The 20,349-nt window shown below is 45.5% G+C and overlaps 1 protein-coding gene and 1 long non-coding RNA gene across 4 annotated transcripts; one reads left to right on the forward strand and one right to left on the reverse strand.

The window, feature by feature from the left end:
* The first annotated feature begins 4,263 nt into the window (after positions 1-4,263).
* On the forward strand, positions 4,264-12,935 carry LOC133211548 (uncharacterized). Of its 3 annotated transcripts, none has more exons than XM_061351991.1 (4): positions 4,264-4,286; positions 10,253-10,379; positions 10,837-11,280; positions 12,063-12,935. In XM_061351991.1, the coding sequence occupies exons 2-4, from the start codon at positions 10,368-10,370 to the stop codon at positions 12,384-12,386; spliced, it is 780 nt and encodes a 259-aa protein (XP_061207975.1). In that variant the 5' UTR covers positions 4,264-4,286; positions 10,253-10,367; the 3' UTR covers positions 12,387-12,935. The 3 variants fall into 3 exon arrangements, with proteins under 3 accessions (XP_061207975.1, XP_061207974.1, XP_061207976.1); XM_061351990.1 differs by lacking the exon at positions 4,264-4,286 and adding an exon at positions 9,671-9,755; XM_061351992.1 differs by lacking the exon at positions 4,264-4,286 and adding an exon at positions 9,671-9,755 and having other exon boundaries at positions 10,837-11,130.
* On the reverse strand, positions 5,392-9,603 carry LOC133211547 (uncharacterized). Its single transcript, XR_009725224.1, has 3 exons — positions 9,494-9,603; positions 7,894-8,084; positions 5,392-5,510 (listed from the first exon to the last, which is right to left on the reverse strand). It is a non-coding gene; the product is annotated as an uncharacterized LOC133211547 (long non-coding RNA).
* Positions 12,936-20,349: the final 7,414 nt, after the last annotated feature.

The following is a 20,349-nucleotide window of genomic DNA, read 5'->3' on the forward strand; positions in this document are numbered from 1 at the left end:
AGCTCAGCGTGTCACTGATGCACCAAACTCAGTGGGAAGCTGGAGAGCAGAATATGCTCAGCTCCAGGTGCATGCGCAGCTGGAACACCATGTGCTTTTGGTTGCTGCACCATTCTCTGCTCTCGGGGTGGACAGGGCAGCAAATCAGAGCTGTCTATAGGCATGCTGGTACTTTCTGATGTGTTTTTTGCTGACTATGAACCTTTAAACAGTTCTTTTCAGGTAATAGCATTTCTCTATTCATCTACTGGAGTTGGGGGAGAAAACCAAACTCAACTACCTCCACTGTTGCAATCAATTGCTTGGTCTGCTTTTGAAGTTTAAGACAAGGGATTAAGGAACCCACAATGGAAAACTCCAGCACTGGGCCTGAGAGAGCCAGACTGGTCTGTCTGGTGTGTCCACGCTCATACTGTGCCTCAGCGTTTCATTGCTGCCATCGGCCAGGAACACATGCCCATCTGTAGAATATAGATTTAGTGAGGCTGGATTAGAGGATGATTTGACTTTGGATATGTGAAGTTTACCAAAAACCCAGAGACATTTAAATGTGTTTTTAACCTTATTTTTCCCAACGATTCTCAGTTGTTGCTTGGAAGCAGCCGCCTTTATATACCTAAAGAGGCTGTGCATATTAGCTTTTCAGAAACCCTTCTCTGAGCCTGACACAGCTGCACTTCTGGTTTACATTGGTAAGGTTTGACACCTTAGCAATATAAAGTTATAGGTTTTATCCCTAAAACTTCCCCAAATGCAGTTTCCATGATTAACGCAATGGTGACAGCTCTAGCTTGTTTATATTGCTTCACCTGGGGCACATAAACTTAAAGGACTGAAAATACCTCCATGCAATAAAAGCATTTTATATAATTGCTACCTCTTGCTGTAAGGGACAGCTGGCCTTTGAAAGTTGGGAACTCATTTACGTCAGTGAAGTAAAATGTAAGCCTGGGGTTTAAATGACTGTAATTTATGTTGCTGAAGCTCAAAACACAAATATGGCTGTCCAAAGGGCAAATACCTTTCCAAACACACTGATATTCGTAATTCAACTTGGAGAGTTTGTACGTCTACAGTTCCCTGACGGGAGGCTACCAAAGGCTGTCCAGCATTGCTGTTTTCTTATGATGCTCTTTCTCTTATGTTAAAATCTCTATGGACAGCTGCTTAATTCAGCTTTAACTTGTCTGTAACCTGCTGCATCTCATCTCTGTGCAGTCATCAAGGACAGTGGCCCACAGGGAATGGGTTTAGACTTAAACAGGGGAAGTTCAGGTCAGATATAAGGAAGAAGTTCTTTCCTGTGAGGGTGGTGAGGCACTGGAATGGGTTGCCCAGGGAGGTTGTGAATGCTCCATCCCTGGTGGTGTTCAAGGCTGGGTTGGACAGAGCCTTGGGTGAGATGGTTTAGTGTGAGGTGTCCCTGCCCATGGCAGGGGGGTTGGAACTGGATGATCTTAAGGTCCTTTCCAATCCTAACCATCCTATGATTTAATGCATCCCGAAGCTGACACCGTTGTCACTGGGGGCTCCCATGGGAACAGCCCAGCAGATAGACGTGGTAGTGGCTGGGTCATTGAAGCATCGCTGAGAATAGCTGATGTCTGGTGGCTGGACAAAAATCAGCATCCTGAGAGCAGAACAGCTAGAAATCACCCCACAGTTCTTGTGCTGAGCATTTTCCTGTCGCTGTCTCTAAGCATTTGCCTGAACACCAGTTATATACTTTGGGTTTAGGGCTCAGCTCCAAACAGATGTTCTTATTTAGCTTTTTAATTTCTAATTTTTCTTTTTTCTTCATTTGTAACACTGAAAATCTCTCTGGAATGGGCTGACACCAAAAATGTTTGTTCTACTCTTTGGATGAAAGCACTCAGCCATGGTCCATGCTTTTATGATTTGTGAACTCACCAACACTTCCTATGGCATTGCAAAACAACAGTGACAAAAAGAGGTTCAACCACAGCTCCCTTGGAGCAAATTCCAGGCTTGGAGCTCTGCTGCAAGCTTGCACAGCCGAGCCTGCATTGATTTAGAAGGTGTATTTCCAAATCTCACTTGTGGCGTGAGCATGCTGTACTTTGGCTCCCTCCAACACTCATCATTTGCTTTCAATATATATATTCAGATGTGTCTGGGACTTAAAAATCATTTCATTTTCATCATTTACAAGAGTTTGGTTGTGCTGCTTATTGTAGCTCAGATGACAGGAGGAAAGGGCAGATTGGATTGTATATGTGTGAACACATATAACCGGGTTTTAGTGCAAGAAGACTATAGAAGGTGAATTCAAGTTTCACCTGAGCATCGTGTGGATGAACTCGATTCCTTCTCTTAAAGCACTTTTCATGCAAACCTGAGCAGCACGTCAAAGTGTTACTGGGGTTCTACTTAATGTGCTGGCCTGGGAATGCCATGGCTTATTGGAGACCCTGTGTTAGCTGCTGTGGGACAAAACATCCCTTCTCCATAGAGGCTTTCCCCCTCACATGGGCACACAGACATGGAGGCAGTGAGGCAGGAGGGGATCCTGGCCATGCCATGAGCTCACAGCAGTTTTCAGGCTAACCCTTGCTTATGGATTCGTTTTCCTTCAGAATCACAGTGGAAGTATTGAGGAGGGAATTCGGGAAAACCACAGAAGTAGCTTGAGAAAATGTGTTTGGAGTCCTGCTCCCGAGCGAGAAGAGGATCCTGAACACAAGCCCAGTCCTTCCTTCCTTCCCAGCACAAGTGCAGCACCCGGGCCCCCGGGATGTGCTGTCATGTCCCGGGAATGTGCTTCCTGGACACGCTGCATCCACCTCCCTCTTGCCCATCCTGCAGGGACGGCCTCCCTCGCTGCTCTGGCCAAGGCTGCTCCATGGGGAGGCACAGCCTCATGCTGGGGACCAGGGGAGCACAGAAGGACCAGCACCAAAGGGCAAGACCTCCTTTTCACTGTGTTTTGGAGGAGCACAGCTGCCTGCAGCTGCAGTAAAGGGTGAGTATGGATCAGACACCCGTGTTAAAACCCCATGGTGTGAACTATCTCAGCCTGCACCAAGGGGCAGTGTTGACCTGCTTCCAGCTGCACCATTGGAGCTTGCCAGAGGCAAATGAGCTGAAGCTTGAGTGAATGCAAAGCTAGAGAGCTGCTGCACCCAAGAATCGTCCCTTGAGAGGAAACAGGCACAGATGCCAGATGAAGAATATATTCCCTAAAACACATTGGCCCATCAAGTATGAACCCTCGGTGTCATGCGTCCATGGAGGCGGTGGTGGGGCTGGCAACCCAAAGAGCATTTTCCTTTCTTGCTCCGTTCCAGGGCTGAGTGTCATGGGATGCAATGGAAGTTTTATGTGTTTCTAAGAGGACACAGTAATGTGGTTTGCTGCCAAGCGGGGGCTTGTCCTGGGGACTAACTGATGGAGGTGACTGCTGTGTCCAGGGACTGCGCTCAGGGTCCAGAGCATTCTTTCCCTGTGTCACTGGTACATTTTCTTCTTTACCTGCTCAGAAACAGCTTGCAGATGCTGAGAATTTAAAGCCTAAACCTTAAGATCTATCGTGGCTGAAATGTCTATAAACACCTCGAGTCTCTTTAGAGACCTTTGTGCTTGCCAAACTCTGCAGCATACTCGTACATCTCATTATATGTGGTGCTTTCCTTCTTCCTGCAGCCCGTGATTATGTGAGAACTGCAGGAAAAGTAAGTTTAAAGACGTCAGGACATCCTCAATGTCTAAACTGGAAAAGGAGAGGAAGAAACACTAATTGAGAATCATTTAAGATAACCTCAAGACTTGGAGCCTGTCTGCAGCTTTTTTTTCCATCACTGGCACTTATCAGTACTGAAATAGTATGAGAATCTTTTAATCTTATTTTCTAGGTTAGCAACCCAAGACCACAGATTGTTCAGCTGAAATCTGCTGGATATTAATCACCAGATCCTGTGGTTTGTGGCTGAAATGAATCTGATCAGAAAACAGAAAGAATCAATAACTGAACTGAAATAGGTGGCTTATAGCACTCAAATTCTCTTTTGGAGTAGAAATACACATGCACAGCTGCATGGGATGTGATTGTCCATTAGAATGGATCTAGTATTAAATAAGAGGTATTTTCTATGTGTGTGTGTATATGTTAAGAGGATGACAAGATGCTTGCTCCAAGGATATACAAGGGGCAATATCTTCTTGGATTTTGTCTGGAACAGAAATTGCATTTTTTCTTCCTTTTCAGGGCTGGGTCTCACTCAATATGGTTTGAGGGCTGCAGAGCTGCATGGCATCATCTATCACAGGTATGTTCTCCTAACCGGTAGGTACTGCATCTGGGTCTGTCTATGTAAGGTTTGTCTTAGGATCAGGATTTTAATCTAATATCCCAGTCATCTCCACTTACAGCAGTTTGGGTTGCACCATGGAGTGGTGCTGCAGCACAGGAACTGGGTGGCTTTGGGAGGATGCAAGACCAGATAATGTGCTCCAGCTTACCTAAACACATGGGTCACAATGATCAGCCAGTGCCCAGATCAATCCCTACCAAAAATCTAGTGCAGACACTCACTTCTTAGACCTGCTTGCTAAAGCTAATGTCGATGTAGATGCTAACTGTGCTCTGCCCAGAAACACTCTCCTGCAGCCATAATCAGCCCCCAGCTTGTGGGGATCCACTTTACATTTCTATAGCAATGCTATTCATGTCAATACCAAACAAGAAGAGACATTTATCGTTTTAGGGACTTTCCACCATTTATCTTCCCATCTCCTCTTTCCTCCCCACAGGTGTACACGTGATACACGCACTCCTCTCACTTTCGTGGCAGACGGGAATGCTGACCCACTTGCCTTCTGCTGCAAGCATCCATCAAACCCAGCCTCTGTGTCCCCTGGAGCCTTAATTTTCCTCTTGACAGCAGAGACAAATGACTCCCCCCGGGCTGTTTGCTCATGTCTGCTCAGGGTTCCCGTGATGTTTCTTGAAGATGACCTGTTTTTGAAGCACACAGTGAGTTTTCCTTCCACTGCCACCTACCAGTGTGAAGCAGAGAGAGATTTGTCTTAAGCAAATGTTATGGTGCCAATCCCCACCATATCCTCCCTCTCTGCTTCCTGCTTTAGGCTTCTTCTGCTTCCTAGATGTGGTTTCTAATTTCCCCCATTTCCCAACACACTGGGAACATTTGCTGTGAAGACACAGTAATCACCAACTTCACCAATAGCTGGACAGTTCATCTCCCTCACATTAATGTTTTTAGGGCTTTAATGTACTTTAGGTTTCTTATTTTCTGTTTCCTTACTTATCAGATATTTCAGGAAACAACAGCACATTCCTATCTGCCTCAAAGGCAATTTCTTTCCCAGCAATGTCACCTAGAAGAAGAGTAAATCAGTGGCCACCCACTTGCCAGACCTCTGCCTGCTTACAGGTAGTTTATTCTCTGCAAAGCAGTGCCTTGAAATCAGTTCTTCTCTCCAGCTATATCAGTGAACCTGAATTCCATGTGCTCCAGCTCGCTGCAGACCTGGGAAGGCAGGGAAACAACATAGGGAAACAGGAGCTGGTTTGTTATTGAAGTCTGCATGATGAGGCATGCAGAGAAATAGGGGCTAAGAAACTTAAATTCCTCAGTGGTCTACTTTTGGAGAGCTTGTCTTTGCAATGTGGCTTTTTAATGTCATCCTTAGCTAAATGTCCTTCCCTTTATTTCCCTCCTCCCAGAAAACACTAAGCCACCCTGCGATCATATGCAGAGTTAGCCTGCCTTGGCACTGGGAAATACCCAACACCCTGATTTGTAAGGAATGCTGCCAGCCCTGGCTATGATTAAATCCCCATAAATATAAAGGCACTCTGGCCAGATTCATCCTGGTGTTGAAAGAGAGAAGAATGTGGTTGCCACTTTCCAGTTGCCCTTGGCACAAGGGTTTTCCACTCATCCAGGACATCCCGAAGATGGGAAGTGGTGCCAGACCACCTGCATGCTGGCTGTGCTCAGCAGCCGGCACATTCCTCCGAGCACCAGCCTTTCCAAACACAGCAGAACAGCCCTGAGGTTACACAGAGCCTGTTTGATCCCACCTCAGTGACCCCAGGGCTCCAAATGCTGCCATGGGACCTTCTTCTACACCGGAACAAGCTCCTTGTTCACATGAAAACCATGCAACCCAGGCACATCACCATACAACAGCCCCCCTTGGCTACTGAATGCAATGATCACATTCTGAGTTACTGTGCAAAGGGAAAAGGACTCTCTTAAACCCCCTGCTTTGTCCTTTTACCATTTTTGTGTGAGGCTGCTTAATATATGTTGACTAATTTAAACAACCCACATGCCATAACATGCCCCCAGACATTTAGTTGAGCATCCCCAGATTTGTTTTGCGTGTTTATCCTTACGTTCATTAGGAACATGAACGTTCTTTGACTTCACCCTGTGCCTCTCAGCATTATTTTATAGAAATTCCCATTTCCTGCCCTGAAAGAAGCCCTGATGATAATGAGAGGCTTGAAGCTTTTCAAACAACCAAAAAACCCGCAATTTGAGTCAATTCTGCATTTTGTTCTTAATCAAAACTCGTTGTGTGCATTTGCATCAACAATGAGCTCAGCACACAATGCTCCATATGGGCTTGGCTCCTGGCATTCACTGAAAGGCAGGAGCCACTGAAAAAAGCTCCCTGGTTCTCAAAGATTTAGGGATGACCTTGCAGAAGTGTCATTTGCCACTGCCTTGTCCAGAATTGCTGGAAAAATCCCTGGAAACATGCTATGGAATCGCAGAGCCCAATTCTCGCATCGCCAAAGCAGCGCAGCAGCACTTACCTATAGGGAAAGAGTGGGAAATACCAAACTGGAAGCTTTCAGTGGGAAATATCAAACTGGAAGCTTTCAGTGGAGCCCCAAACTGTTTTATTCATGATGCTTTATCTGGATATTGGTCTTCCACTTCAGCTGTTACTCATTTTTCAGGCCCACTATTTCAACTCGGTTTATACCCAGCCTACCATAAATACGAATACAAACAAGCTACGGTCCATTAACCTGGACACCTATTTGCAATTCTAAAGTGACTAAACCACTTGGAAACAACCCACAAACTTTTACTGCTCCCCAGTTTGGACCTGATCTCCCAGAACCCCCTTCTTACTAATTCCAGGCAAGTTACACCCAGGAGGGGGTGTCCATGTACGTGCAGGTTTAGGACCAGGTCCCCATTTCTGAGCACATTAATAGCACCCAGAAGGACCGTGGTGCTCAGGCTTTGCAGGTCTGTTCTGCAGAGCATGAGCAATTAGGAGAAGCGGGGATGGTGACTTGCACAGGCATCCCTGGATGTGCTGTCGTGAGTGGCTGGATGAGTTCTGCTCGGAAAGGATTTATTTCCACTCATTTTGGTCTTGCGGCTGTGAGAGGCTTGCAAAACCTTTCACCTTCTGTCCCTGGAGTCGTGTATGTTTTATGAGAAATTTAAGAATTACCTCTTATTAAAATGGGGATAGTGTAATTACCAATAAAAAGCAGATGTTACGGCATGACTAACGCTTGAAAACGTGTATGTAGCAAGCGCAACATACCAGCACATCCAGGCTTTTCAGTAAGATAATAAAAGTTGTCTTTGTTGAAGCTAACTGGCCAAGTCACAGGGAAACCATGATGGAAAACACTAAAAGGCTCCATGAAAGGGCAGCTCTGCTCCCTCCGATCTCAGCAGCACAATGTAAGTCCAGAAGGTTGAAATGGAAGCTCCCCATCACCTTGCTCCCATCAGGAGGTGTCTGAATAGGTGTCTTGCTAAAGGACCCAGGCTCACCATGCTGAGAGCATCTTTCCCCCATAAGCCATAATGAGCTGTAATTAGTGAACTCCCTGACACCGCCGGCACCTCTTGGGGGTCCTCAACCCACCTGCAGCACTCAAGATCATTCCCTTGGATCGGTCCCAAGCATTTTGGCAAGGATCCGGAGCGATCCGCGTAGGCTGACTTTGGAAACAGGAATGCAAACATCATGTAAATGGAGTTGTTCAGCAAATCTGCTCAAGCAGTCCTGGGGTTCACAAACTTCTTCTGAGCTCGGAAATTCCCTTCCTTTCCTTCCTGGAAAATTACATTTATTGCCTTTTTTTTTTTTTTGCCATAAATGTAACTTTAAAGACACGCTTAGTTTGTAAAAGAGCAGCCATAGAATGGTTTGGGTTGGAAGGGACCTTAAAGCTCATCTGGTTCCAATCCCTGCCATGGGCAGGGACCCCTTCCACTGGAGCAGCTTGCTCCAAGCCCCTGTGTCCAACCTGGCCTTGAGCACTGCCAGGGATGGGGCAGCCACAGCTTCTCTGGACACCCTGTGCCAGCATCTCAGCACCCTCACATTAAGGAATTTCTTCCTTATATCTAACCTAAATCTCTGCTGTTTAAGCTTGAACCCATTATCCCTTGTCTATGACATAAATGTAATATTTCAATTTAAAGCAAAAGAAAGTATCCAAATCCTCAACCTATTCTTGGCCCTGCAGGAATGTCAGCTCACTGGAGAAACCTCCTGCCATATGCTGGGCTCTGCTGCAGACCAGAGGGGCTTCTTACATTGGTTTGTACCAGTATTACCTCTGTCATTCTGTGAAATGAAACTAAGACATATGCATAAGCAGCCTTGACAGCAATTAGCTCTGGCAGGATCTTTGTGGTGATGAATTTCAATGAAGCTGAGGTTTGGGGTGCCTGAACACTTCATTAGCTGCTGGTATATCACAGTGATGCAGTTGAGAAATCACATTATAATAAACCACTTCTTACTGCAGGCAGCAACCGGGATTATAAATAGGATGAATAATAATATAGTCCATTCAAAATCATTCCCGTGCTTCAGAGCCCTGGAATTTCAGTAAATAGATCAAATGCTATGTGGGAATGAATCTTATGCTGAATTTTTCTATTACCCGGGTATTTATGAGCATTTTTAATGTATTGTCAGAGGAGCTGCTCTGCTCTATTACACTTGCCAGTTAAACACTGAAATAGATACATGGTGATGCAGTAATAAGAAAATCATCTGTCATTTAGCAAACAATATTTGAAGCCTGATCGGAGGGAAATAGATGGTAACTATTCCAATGTGAAATCCCAGGAAGTATTTGCTTCTATACATATACAAGATATATTCTTTTTATTTAAAGTATGGAAATACTTTGAAAATGCCTTAAAAAGCACAGCAGAGGCATTCCTGAGATTTCCTCTATGCTTATAAACCAGAGGGAAGATGCATTATTATGCCATGGTGAAATGATATTTTTGCTTATCACTGTCTTTGCAGCGATTAGTATGAAAATAGACAAAAACGAATTCATTTGATGCTATTTCTGTTGAAATTTATTCTTTTGAATGTGTGTCACTTTGGCTGCTGATTGCTTGGTTGGGAGTCCATCAAACAGGGTCTCCTGTTCCAGTGAAGGACAAGGTGGAGGAAGGAGAAGGTTGGTTTGTTAGGGCTTATATCCATAGTTTGGTACCTCACTGGGAGGAATAAGGGGAACTGATGCTTCTTTAGAAGGAAGGCAGGCCACTTGTGAGCATCCCAGTAAACCCAGGATGCCCATAAGACTGTACTGGGGAGGAGGAAGGGGATGGCTCTGCCAGCAGCAAGTTGGGGGTGGGTGGGGTGTGCCCCACTTCTGTTGCTGCCCTGGAACCCCATCACCAAGGCAACCAGGCAGGCACAGAACGATGCTCCCCCTGCAGGCTTTCCCTTCCTGGATGCCTCTTGGGCACTTGGTAACTATAAAAACATCCTTTCCTCACTATGTAAAACAGATGGGTTGTGGTTGTGATACCCAAGGTGTAGATTCAGGCCTGTTTGAATGAGGCACTGGTTAGACATCCTTAAAATGCAAAATCACTTAGAGACAGGTCTTTGATTAGGAAAACAGGCAGAAGAAAGTCAGTGGGGATGGGGAATTAACAGCATCAGAGTAGCAAACAGCCAAGAGGCAGATAATTTTTATAGTAACAAACTATTTGTGTGTATCTATAGCAGAAATATGACCTTTTTTTTCAATGAAACAGTGTCTTATGCTAGTGGTGATCTGATATCTCAATTAAAGACAGAGATAAAACTGAAGCTTAATTGAAACATCAAGCCCAAACTCTTTTAAAGACTTGAATTACATGTGCCAGTTTTGGTTGTGTGGAAAGCTCAAAAAGAAAATACTTCAAGAAGAAGAGGATTCTACAGATTTATTTCTTTTCAGGCTCTGTTCTTCCATTTCCAGAATGCTCATGAACACTCCTGATGTACCAAGAATCTCAGGAGGCCGTAAATCACCCTAAATAGCCCAAGCCTGTGGGAGTCCCATTTCTTTGCTCTGGAATCTGCCAAGGCAGCTCATGAAATCAGATGTAAGTTTAACCTCAAATCAGGTACAAGCAGTGCCCCCGTGGGCCATGGTTTCGTACAGTGCCAAACAGTAGCCTGTCAAAAACAAGGTAGCAGGATGTGGAGACTGGGGTTTAATTTCTGAAGCCTGGTTATTGCTGTTAAATATGAAATCTCATACTTTCCCTGTGTGAGCTACTAAAGACTGCTTGAGAGTATAGGAACTAACTTGGTATTGAAATTTAATTGAAAACCTTACCTGAGAAACAACTTGAAGATTCAAAAAGAGCTGGAAGATAATGTGAAATCATTACAATCCTCCATCTTCTCATTGGCCTCATCACCTCTTAGCAGTGGCTGATGTGCCATGCCCTGGGTGAACAGCAGAACAGGTTAACATTGGTGATTGATCTTGCTATTGGCTCTTGTCCATTAATAGCATGATTTTATCCTATTTGATCAATTACTAATTTCTTCCAGGAGCTTCCTGGCGATCTGGAGACAGGGAATGAAACCGCTTCCCCACCATCCAGCCCAGGAGTCTGGGAGCATGTCCTGCTCACCAGGGACAGTCCTGAAGACCTCCATACCAAACTGCTCCTTTGCAATGACCACTCATTCCCAGATTACCTGGTGTTTCCTCTTTCACACCTGCTCTACTACAGAGCATCTCACCTCTTAAGCAGCCCATCTTTCCTCCCTGAATCGCACGTCAGCACAGAACCAGAAGAAAGCTTTGATGAAGGCAAGGCTGACATTAAGCAGGATGAGAAAGTCAGTTACCCAGCTGTCTCCACAGGGTATTTTTCATACTACAGAGTGAATGAAGAGCTTCTTGGTCAACCACTCACACATGGATTAAATGCAGAGGAAAAAAGGCCCGGTAACAATGGGAAAGATGAAAGCGAAGGAGATGCTGAGTCAGTAAATCCAAGGGCAGTTGCTAAAGTGCTCCCTGAGATTGCACAGTCAGGGACTGGGAGCGCTGACCCCACCAAGCTCAGTATCTCCTGCTTGCCCTGGGGCTTTGCTGTAGCAGAATCGGACACAGAGATGTGCTGTGTGCTGCTATTTCATGTTCTTTTATTGGAGGTCATGCACAAAGAAATGCAGGATTTGTGCAAGCAGTGACTTTGCATGAACACATTCTTGCAGGGCAGGAACAGACATAACTGAGGGGAAAAAGCTCCAAACAAAATAAGCCAAAGGCAAGAGTGGGAGCCCTTGCAGCTGCCTTTAGATATGTGTGATGGGATGTCCCTGCTGTCTGAGGGAGGCACCTTGGTTCCTTCTATCATGGGAGCTTGTTTCAAAGTCTAGGTGGTTAAATTTGATTAAATACCTGCAAATTAGGTATGTATTTAATGTTTCTGAAAGGGGTAGGAAGAGGGGAAGAGAGGTGGGAACATCTCACACCACATTGTTCCCCAATATTAGGACCCTTAAGAACAAAACAGTGAATTGTGCTCTGAGAGCATCACGCAGCAGCAGAGCTACCTGCAAGGAAGAGATACCTGAGGCAAGGCCCCTGTCCCTTGAAACAACCCTGTGGACCCTGGAGTCTTGCTCTGTTGGTTATGGATGACCTATCCCATTGCTGCAGGTGACTGCTGTGTCCCCAAAGGCAGTGTGGTTTCCAATGTGGCCTCACTGCTTTTTCATGCACTTGAGACCTTAGTTCTTGGCCCCGTACATGTGTTTTTCAGACTGTCCCACGGAGCCTGGAGCTGGACAAGAGGGCATGTTCTCCTGTGAGCGATGAAGAGCCACCAGCCCAGCCGCTCCTAACAGACATCACCACTGCACACTGCCTGCCCACCAGCTACTTCCCCAGCAGGCTGCCAGGTCCGAACCAGCTCTTTCCTTCCAGTGGGTACTTCCCTTACTACGAGACAGAGGGAGAGCTCTGCACTGACCCAGTTCTAGAGGGCAGGTTCTTCGTTGGGATGAAAGCGTTGAAGAACAAAGAGGCAGGACAAGGGGGAGAAACAGATATTTGGAGTGTCAGTTCCAGGTGCTTGGTGTGCTGAGAACAAAGCAGGGAGTGTTGTCTTTGTCACTGAAAGACTGAGTCAATACAGGCGTGAACAAGCTCTTGAAACCTACAACAGCAAGAAAATCTGCATGAATGTGGAGTAAAAACACTTCTCAACAAGTGGTAATCCAGCCTGTGTAATGACAGCAGAAAGCAGCAAAGGAAATGACTATTTGGGGGAATCCAGATAAACCTGCCCTAGGAAACATCCCAAAGGAGGAGGGTGAGGAAGAGAACTGTGTTTTTTCTGTGGCTAATCCCAAAGGCTAGATGCTCACTTGAGGGATGTGCAGCGATGGGGAATGGCCAATGGGAAAGGACAAAAAAGAGAGAGAATTATTTAAATCTAAGCTGCTTGGAGGAATTAAGCAGAGACATAATTTCCAGTAGGGATTGAGAAATACATTTCCTCTCCCCTCCACTACAATCCTTCCATTGTATTAATGGCATCTGTTAGGGCTGGTTACTGCGTGCACTGTCATACACAGGAGGAAAAAAGCCATTTTCATTTCAATTTTTTGTCAGTAAAATTGTGTGGACACATTTCCATTGTGTCTGTCTTCATTTCACTCACACCATCAGTAATGAAAATATGCTTGATTACTTTAATATGTGCAACTATGAGCTTCTATAAGACTTCAATGTTGACTCTGGAAAACTGGACAACATCATCCAGGAACTACTTGGCTTTGGTGAATCTCGACCCATTTACACCAGATGAGGATGTGACCAATATAAACAGATCAGCTCGGTGTTTCCTTTGCTATTGTGGAATTTTGCAACACATTCTTCTTACTGCTAACTCTACCACCTCTTTGAGACACCACACAAGTTGATGAAAGACAGCTCTTTCCCATTCCTGCTCTGTGTGTAGATGCTTTCTATTCAGAATGATGTGTTCAGTCCAACCATTTAGTTAATCTTTGAGTGCTTCTGTAATGATTACACACCGCTTAAATGTACCAGCGCTACCTATTTTCTCTTAGCAATTGTAGAAGCAAAATGCATTGTATTTAGCTATTTCACACAGAATCATGGAATGAATCATAGAATCCCAGCCTGGTTTGTGTTGGAAAGGATCTTAAAGCTCCTCCAGCTCCAACCCCTGCCACAGGCAGGGACCCCTTCCACTGGAGCAGCTTGCTCCAAGCCCCTGTGTCCAGCCTGGCCTTGAGCACTCCCAGGGATGGGGCAGCCACAGCTTCTCTGGGCATGCCTTCCGCATCCCTGCATCCCCATGGGCACCTCAGTATCACTCTGCCACCTTCCCATTGAAAACCAGAATGAATCAAGACTCTGGATAAACCAAGTCAGGCTGCATGAAATAGCTGCTGGTTTTAAGCACGAAGAAGGCCTATGCTTTGGGTATGCTGAAAGAAAGCCATGCAAAACATAGCGAGATTATCCAGACTCAAGGGATCAGGCAGAGGGGGAAGGAATTTTGTCTGAAAAGCAGGTGTGATTTGTTCTGAGAATATTAAATTCAACACTTCCATAAATTTGGTCTATTAAAATAGTTCAAACTACGCAGTATCACAGCCACAAATCTGCCTGACTTCCACTAAATACAAATTAGCTGCTTTCTATTGCCTGTGCTTGATAATTTATAGGAACAGCAAACACCAGAAATCAAGGATTAGGGAGATGAGAATATTAGAAGCTTTACCCTTACAGATCAGAAAAGCCTAATTTTAATCAAAACTGGAAAATATCATATCATCCATTGCCATCTGGAAATCAGAGCAGCCCAAAACTCATGATTTAAATGTATTTTCCACACAGCCTTGCTCAGAGGTAAAAAGGAAAGGATGGAGGGCAGTGTTGGAAGCTTCTGTGTTTCTCTTGAAGGCTTATGCTCCTTTATTACTTTTCCACACAGTTAACATCCTGTACCCAGGCAGCCAATGGATCCAGCTTGCTACCTTAGAGAGGACATCATGTGCCTTCACCCTAACAGAGGTCCTACTCATCTGTAAGTAAACAGTGCAGTTCAGCTTTGTGTGCTGGTAATGGACTTCCTTTCATCTCTCTGTTTGAAAAATTCATAGTTATTGCTCTAAACCTTTAGTCCTTCCATCCGAGTGGTCCTCTGGAGTTTGAAAGGCAATCCGTAATTACTTTGATGCGTGCTGTGGAGTCTTCAGTGATCCCATTTAAGCTTTTAATCTCATGCATTCACAAACCTAATTCATAAACCAAACCAAACAAACCACAGCAAAATGTGCCCTTTAATAACAAAAGTGGTGATGACCATCACTGTCTTTGGGGATTTCTTATAACGCAGGTTCCTCTTTCTCAAGAGCTGATGTTAGATTTCATTTGGAAAGGGGGGAAAGGACTTAGTCACAGCATTTGTTAATCTGTGTGCCCCTAGGGAAAAACTACTTCAAAGGTAGTAAAATGACTCACACAGACAATGCAGGGCATGGAATTTGTCTCTGATATCAGGTACGAGAGGCCTTCTTCAGTAAAACAACTTCAGGCTTTAAGATCTAGACCCAAAGCTTTCCTAAAATCAATGAGAAAACTCCCACAGCCTCAGCAAGAGGGGGCTTGGGCCTCCAGATCTGCCCATTTGATGCAGAGCAGCAGGCTGCAATGTTCCCTTCATAAACCTGGACCCCATTAGATGCTGGTTTAGGGAGAAAATTAGCTCACTAACATTTAACTGTATTGGTGTGCATCCTTCCCCAAGGACCGTGATCGGCTAAGCTCTCCTTCCTCTCCCAAATCCTGATTACGTCGTCGTATATGACTTAATAACTTTACTTTGAACTCTGTTAGAAACGAAGCTTTTGGCAAGCAGCACTTATCAGAGAGGAGCAGAAGCCAGCATTAAACAAAGCAGCTTAAGCAGGTCCCTTCCCAACAACGTGATAGGAGGAATGGAAGTGATTCATTTCTATGAAACAACTTGGCTTCCGTTCAGGGCTGTATTTACAGTGAGTGATTAGAGAATGCCTTGGATATACCTGCAGTACAAATACCAGCACACACATCACCGGTGAGCCTGCTGACAGGGACCATTCAGCTCACCTGCTGAGAAACTCTGATCCAGACTTCTTTGTTTTGCCAAGGCAACTTAAGAACCACATCAGACATGAGGGAGAGGGACAGGTTGAAGGTAGTGCCTAAGGCCTTGATGAATGCTGATCAACAGCAGGAATAAATGGGAATACAAAAGAATGAAGAAGTAGGATGCCAGTTCCAGTGATCCACATGGAAATTGGTGCAACAGGAGGGGAAGCAGCTGTGCTCCCCATCACACTGGGACCCTCAAGCAGATTTGATGAGTCTATCCCAATACACAGATATGTATCTATATGTGTATATATATATCTATCTTAATTCACACCAGAACTGAATGAGGGTAGATTTACATTGGGTATTAGAAGCTCTTCCCTGTGAGGGTGCTGAGGCGCTGGCACAGGGTGCCCAGAGAAGCTGTGGCTGCCCCATCCCTGGCAGTGCTCAAGGGCAGGTTGGACACAGGGGCTTGGAGCAAGCCGCTCCAGTGGAAGGGGTCCCTGCCGGATTGGAACTGGATGAGCTTTAAGGTCCTTTCCAACTCAAACTACTTTGGGATTCTATGAGCTGTGTGTGGAACCCAGGTGAAGGGTTTGCCTGCAGCAAGTGTTTCCCAAAACACAAAAAGCTGGTCTGGGATGAAGGCACAGCCTGGACCTGTCCATAATCCTTTCTCAGTTAACGATACAGGTGGGAATGGGTGATGAAAAAGCAAATAGCCCAGTGCCCTACCTAATCTCCTATAAATCTATCTGTCCCTATCCCAGTGCTACCAGCTCTCATTAGCTCTATCCAGGCTCCCAGGCTGCTGGGGACACTCCTGCCTTTCCCAGGAATGCAGGCTGATGGGATTTGCAGGTGTGGGTAGCGCTAGCACCTGATCCAAGTTACGTAGTCTACATTTTGACTTCTGCAGCAACCATTAGAGTCTCACATGTGGAAAAATGCATGTGCTATGTCTTTTAGTTGTCAGTCTTGTATCAAGGCTGGTGCCCTTGGGCTAGTTTCTGCTACTGGTGAATACAAAGGGAGAAAGGAATTCTCCAGGACAGCCTTACAGTGGGATCACCTGAGCTGCGGGACTCCTCCAAGTTAATGTTTGGAATACATATACACTGTGCAAGGGAATGACTGTGTTTCTGCTTGCCTGAGCACCTCCCTCCTGTGCATGGTGTTCTTGTGCATCAGTTACTGCATGGGGCACTGCAAACTGTGTGGAGATTGCCTGAGGTCTGGGATGCAGCTGAGCCCCTGCTCCTGTTGCCATTGCACCAAGGGGTAAGCACGCTTTGTAGTGGTTGGTACAGAGAAAACTATCAAACACCAGCAGCTAAAATGGAAGTTCTTGCTGGATTAAGGTCTGAAGGTGAGCGGTAACACATGCAATGCAAAGGGAATGTGGTGGAGAGTGAGGAGTTAATCTTGCCTGGCTGAACAGAGAGAGGGCTGTGAAAACAGACACCAACCTGGCTGGGAAGCAGGATCAGCTCGGAGGAGGCAGTGGCCTCTCTTTCCCACTCCAGAGCTCTGCAATGGCTGAGACATCAAAACCCCCAGTACAATATAAACGTGAACAATAGGGGTCTGACAGCTGCAGAGCGTTTGAACAACGTGTCGGATGGGAAAGTTTGTGAAGCCTTCCCTGTCCCACCGGAGCAGGGGAGCTGCAGCTCTTCCTGGTTCCTCTAACTCTGTTTTCCCTAGACAGTGCAGGGATCGTCAGCATGAGTCCTGCCTGCAGAAGGGAAAGCAGAGGGAATCACTTCAGTGATGCTCAGACAGCAGCCATGGTGCCACTTGCTTAAACCAGAGGTCGTGCCCAGGTCCTCCCCTGTCCCACCACATCCTCCTGGGGACCTGATGCACACCCAGAGCCATTGAGCTTAGGATTTGCTCCCTAAATACATCTCTTCTTGCAGCAGTGTGCTCTCTGCTTCCTTTGAAGACCTCATTCACTTACAGCATCCGCACAAGCGTGTGCGCTAGGTGAAGGTGACGGCGTCTCGCTCCACGCAGCTGCCCTGTTAGCACCTGATGCTGGATCATAATAATGATTAATGAAACTTAATCTTCCTGTCACAATTCCCTTTCATTAATATTTATATCTGGCAGATGTACCCCCAAGGGGAACTTGAATTGTGCTGTATTAATCTGCTATGTACAGCTGGTATTTTCTGTAGCAACTTTGAGGACATTCTTCTAAACAGCATATTATGTGCAAGTTTAGTTTCAACCCATTGCTAACGCTGCCACGTGTCAGCCCAGAGAAGAACATTTATTTTAGGCCCCCTCATCTGATGAAGTAAAAGAAACCCCTTAAATACGAGCATTTTCAGGAAAAGGGATCTGATGTGAAAGAATGATTGCACACTAACATAACTGGCATTAACACAGAGGTCAGGCTCAGCCATGGATACACCACTGAGCCTCCTAATTACAACAGGGTGTAACTGAAGGTGTCTTTAGCAGGCAAGAACTTTAAACATGTGCATTTTCCAGTCAGATGTATGCGTTCAGCTGCTAAAATGAAGTCTTGTGCAGCCCTTCTGGAAGAATAAATGTTCAACGAAATGATGTAGTTGAGTCCTTATAATTGGGCTGAAGCCTGTTTATAACTAATTCATAATAGAGCATCATTAGCCAAATGATTAATTGGCAATTGCTCTATGAAAACAAATTAATCACTGTGCTTCCCAAGCCATGATCCTCTCTCTACACCATGCAAACCATTCAGCTGTGGTCTGTGATTTATTTCTTGTTATCCATCTAAGCCCTGGCTGTTAAAGTTGAGGGACTGTCCTGACAGCTCCCAGCAATGCACTGCCAGCTGCAGCAATAGGCAGCGTGAAGCACATTCCCACTCTTTTAGTATCTTATTCCCCTCTGCAGACGTGCCTGAACCTTGCATAAGATTTCTTTGTGCTTTCACTTGAAAGTGGGAGCATGAATCTCGCGATTACATTCACGTAGACACCAAGAAAACCAGCAAAGAAAGACTCCTCAGCCTGCAAAGACTTCAACCTTAGGATCAGGCTTTCCAAAGTAAGTTGTTAAACCATGGGGACAGAGAAAGCACAACCAGGTTGTTTGTGGAGTTGTGAGTTTTCTTCAGGAATCGATGGAAATGTAGCTAACCACATCCAGCCTGGGAAATGGTGAGAAGGACACATAAGGGTCTGCAGCAGCCAGCAATGAGCCTGCTGTGGACAGCAATGGGCAATCATAAGAGCCTCAAAATAGATTACAAATGGAAAAATGCACCTTCAAGTGGCCATCAAACACCTTCCTCTCTGCTTGTTCTTTGAAAGAGAAAGAAACCCGGGAATGCTTTAAGGAAAAGAGGCTGGCAGGAAGGGGAGGTGAGCTCTTGGGGAAGCATGCTGGTCATCTGCAGAAGAAAAGGGCCATGGAGCAGCAGCAGGTCCTGAAGGCCACCAAAACTGAGGGTCATTGAATGTCCTGAGAAAAGATTGCAAAGGTGGAGAAAAAAGATGGCAGATAGGGTGTTAAACCATCCCTAGGAGATGGCCAGCTCAGGGGGGTCTCAGGACCTGAGTCCAATGGAGATGTATCCCATCAGGGCTTGCAGTGCTTGGAAAGCACAGTGCTGATTTCAGATACACAGCCAACATTAACCATGAAGCACAGCTGGCAAATCACTGCTGTTTGATGGGTGATTTCCCAAATAGCCCACAATTTACCCAAATCAGATCTACCTGAAGCCCCTTGACAATGACTCAGATTTCTAGAATCAATTTATTCCAGCTTTTAAGAAAACATCAAGCAAAGCCCATTGTTGTAGCAGCCAGAAACTGGGTTTAAAGCTCCTCTTTTTGGGTGGTGATGCTGTGATGGCACTTCACCAGGTTATTTTATTAAAAAGGAAACTGATGCTATGAGATGACAAAGAAGACATCAGCTTCTTCATGCTCTAGGTATGATTCATAGCAGCTTTAGTGTTTTAACAGAGTGAGTAGCCTCAGTGATGTGCTAGAAATAAGGGTCGAGCCTGTTTTCAGCTTTGGTACCCCAGGGACCCCATGCTGATTGCCAGATTGTTTCCTGGATGAGAGCGTGACTCGGCCATCAAACATGTTTTTACCCTTTGTGTTCAGTTTTATGTACCCAAAGCTGCTCCTAATGGGGTGCAGATGTTTCTCAGAGTGAGTTATCACAGAAAATGGACAGGAGAAGGAACTACTGAAAACTGAAGGCGCAAAAAGGAAATCACGGCACTTGAATCACCAGCAAGGAAATAGTTGGGTAGGGAAACACAAATGGCTCTTTTTTCTTCTCTTCCAGCAATCACTGCTGCTGTCTCCTGGGGAAAGCAAGGACAGAGACGTGGATGATGCTTCTTATGGACCATCAAAGAACTCTAAAGTTTAATAAAACACATACAAGGAAAAGGAAAGGAGACAAGACAGGCGAGAAGCTCAGCTGCAGGTCTTTGCTGGGTGAGCAGCAGCTCAGGTGGCTCCATCCTAGCCCCAAGGTGTGTGTACTAGTGACACTAATGCTGCTAATTACTCTAATTGCAGCAACCATGAGACTTTGGGGCTGCAGCTATTTCCCTCCAGGCTCTCCAGGACCTTCGCTGTGGAGTAGCTCTGCTGATGGAGCCAGGATACCTGAGGAGTGACAGGATGAAGTCAAAGCGCATTCAGACAAGGTACCTAGAGGCTTGGGTGACATGGGCTAAAGAAAACAGTGCAGCAGCAAGCAGCTATGGGGTTATAAAACAAGCTGGAAGTTTCAGTTTGCAGTTCTGGGCTAGTTTTATGTATGATTTTTTCTCTATTTTTCCACTCTGTTTTCCAGCAGCAGTGGATGGGGTGGAACGATCTTGGGATAATTTGGGAACTTCTGATGTTTCCTATCAGTCCCTCACTGGGTGCACTTTTTCTTGTCTTCTCTGCCTGTTTGCAATC

Source organism: Neopsephotus bourkii, unplaced genomic scaffold, assembly GCF_033783945.1.
Source record: "Neopsephotus bourkii isolate Nb327-2 ecotype Australia unplaced genomic scaffold, CSIRO-AGI_Nbou_v1 NB_620, whole genome shotgun sequence".
In the NCBI taxonomy this organism is placed as follows: Eukaryota; Metazoa; Chordata; class Aves; order Psittaciformes; family Psittacidae; genus Neopsephotus; species Neopsephotus bourkii.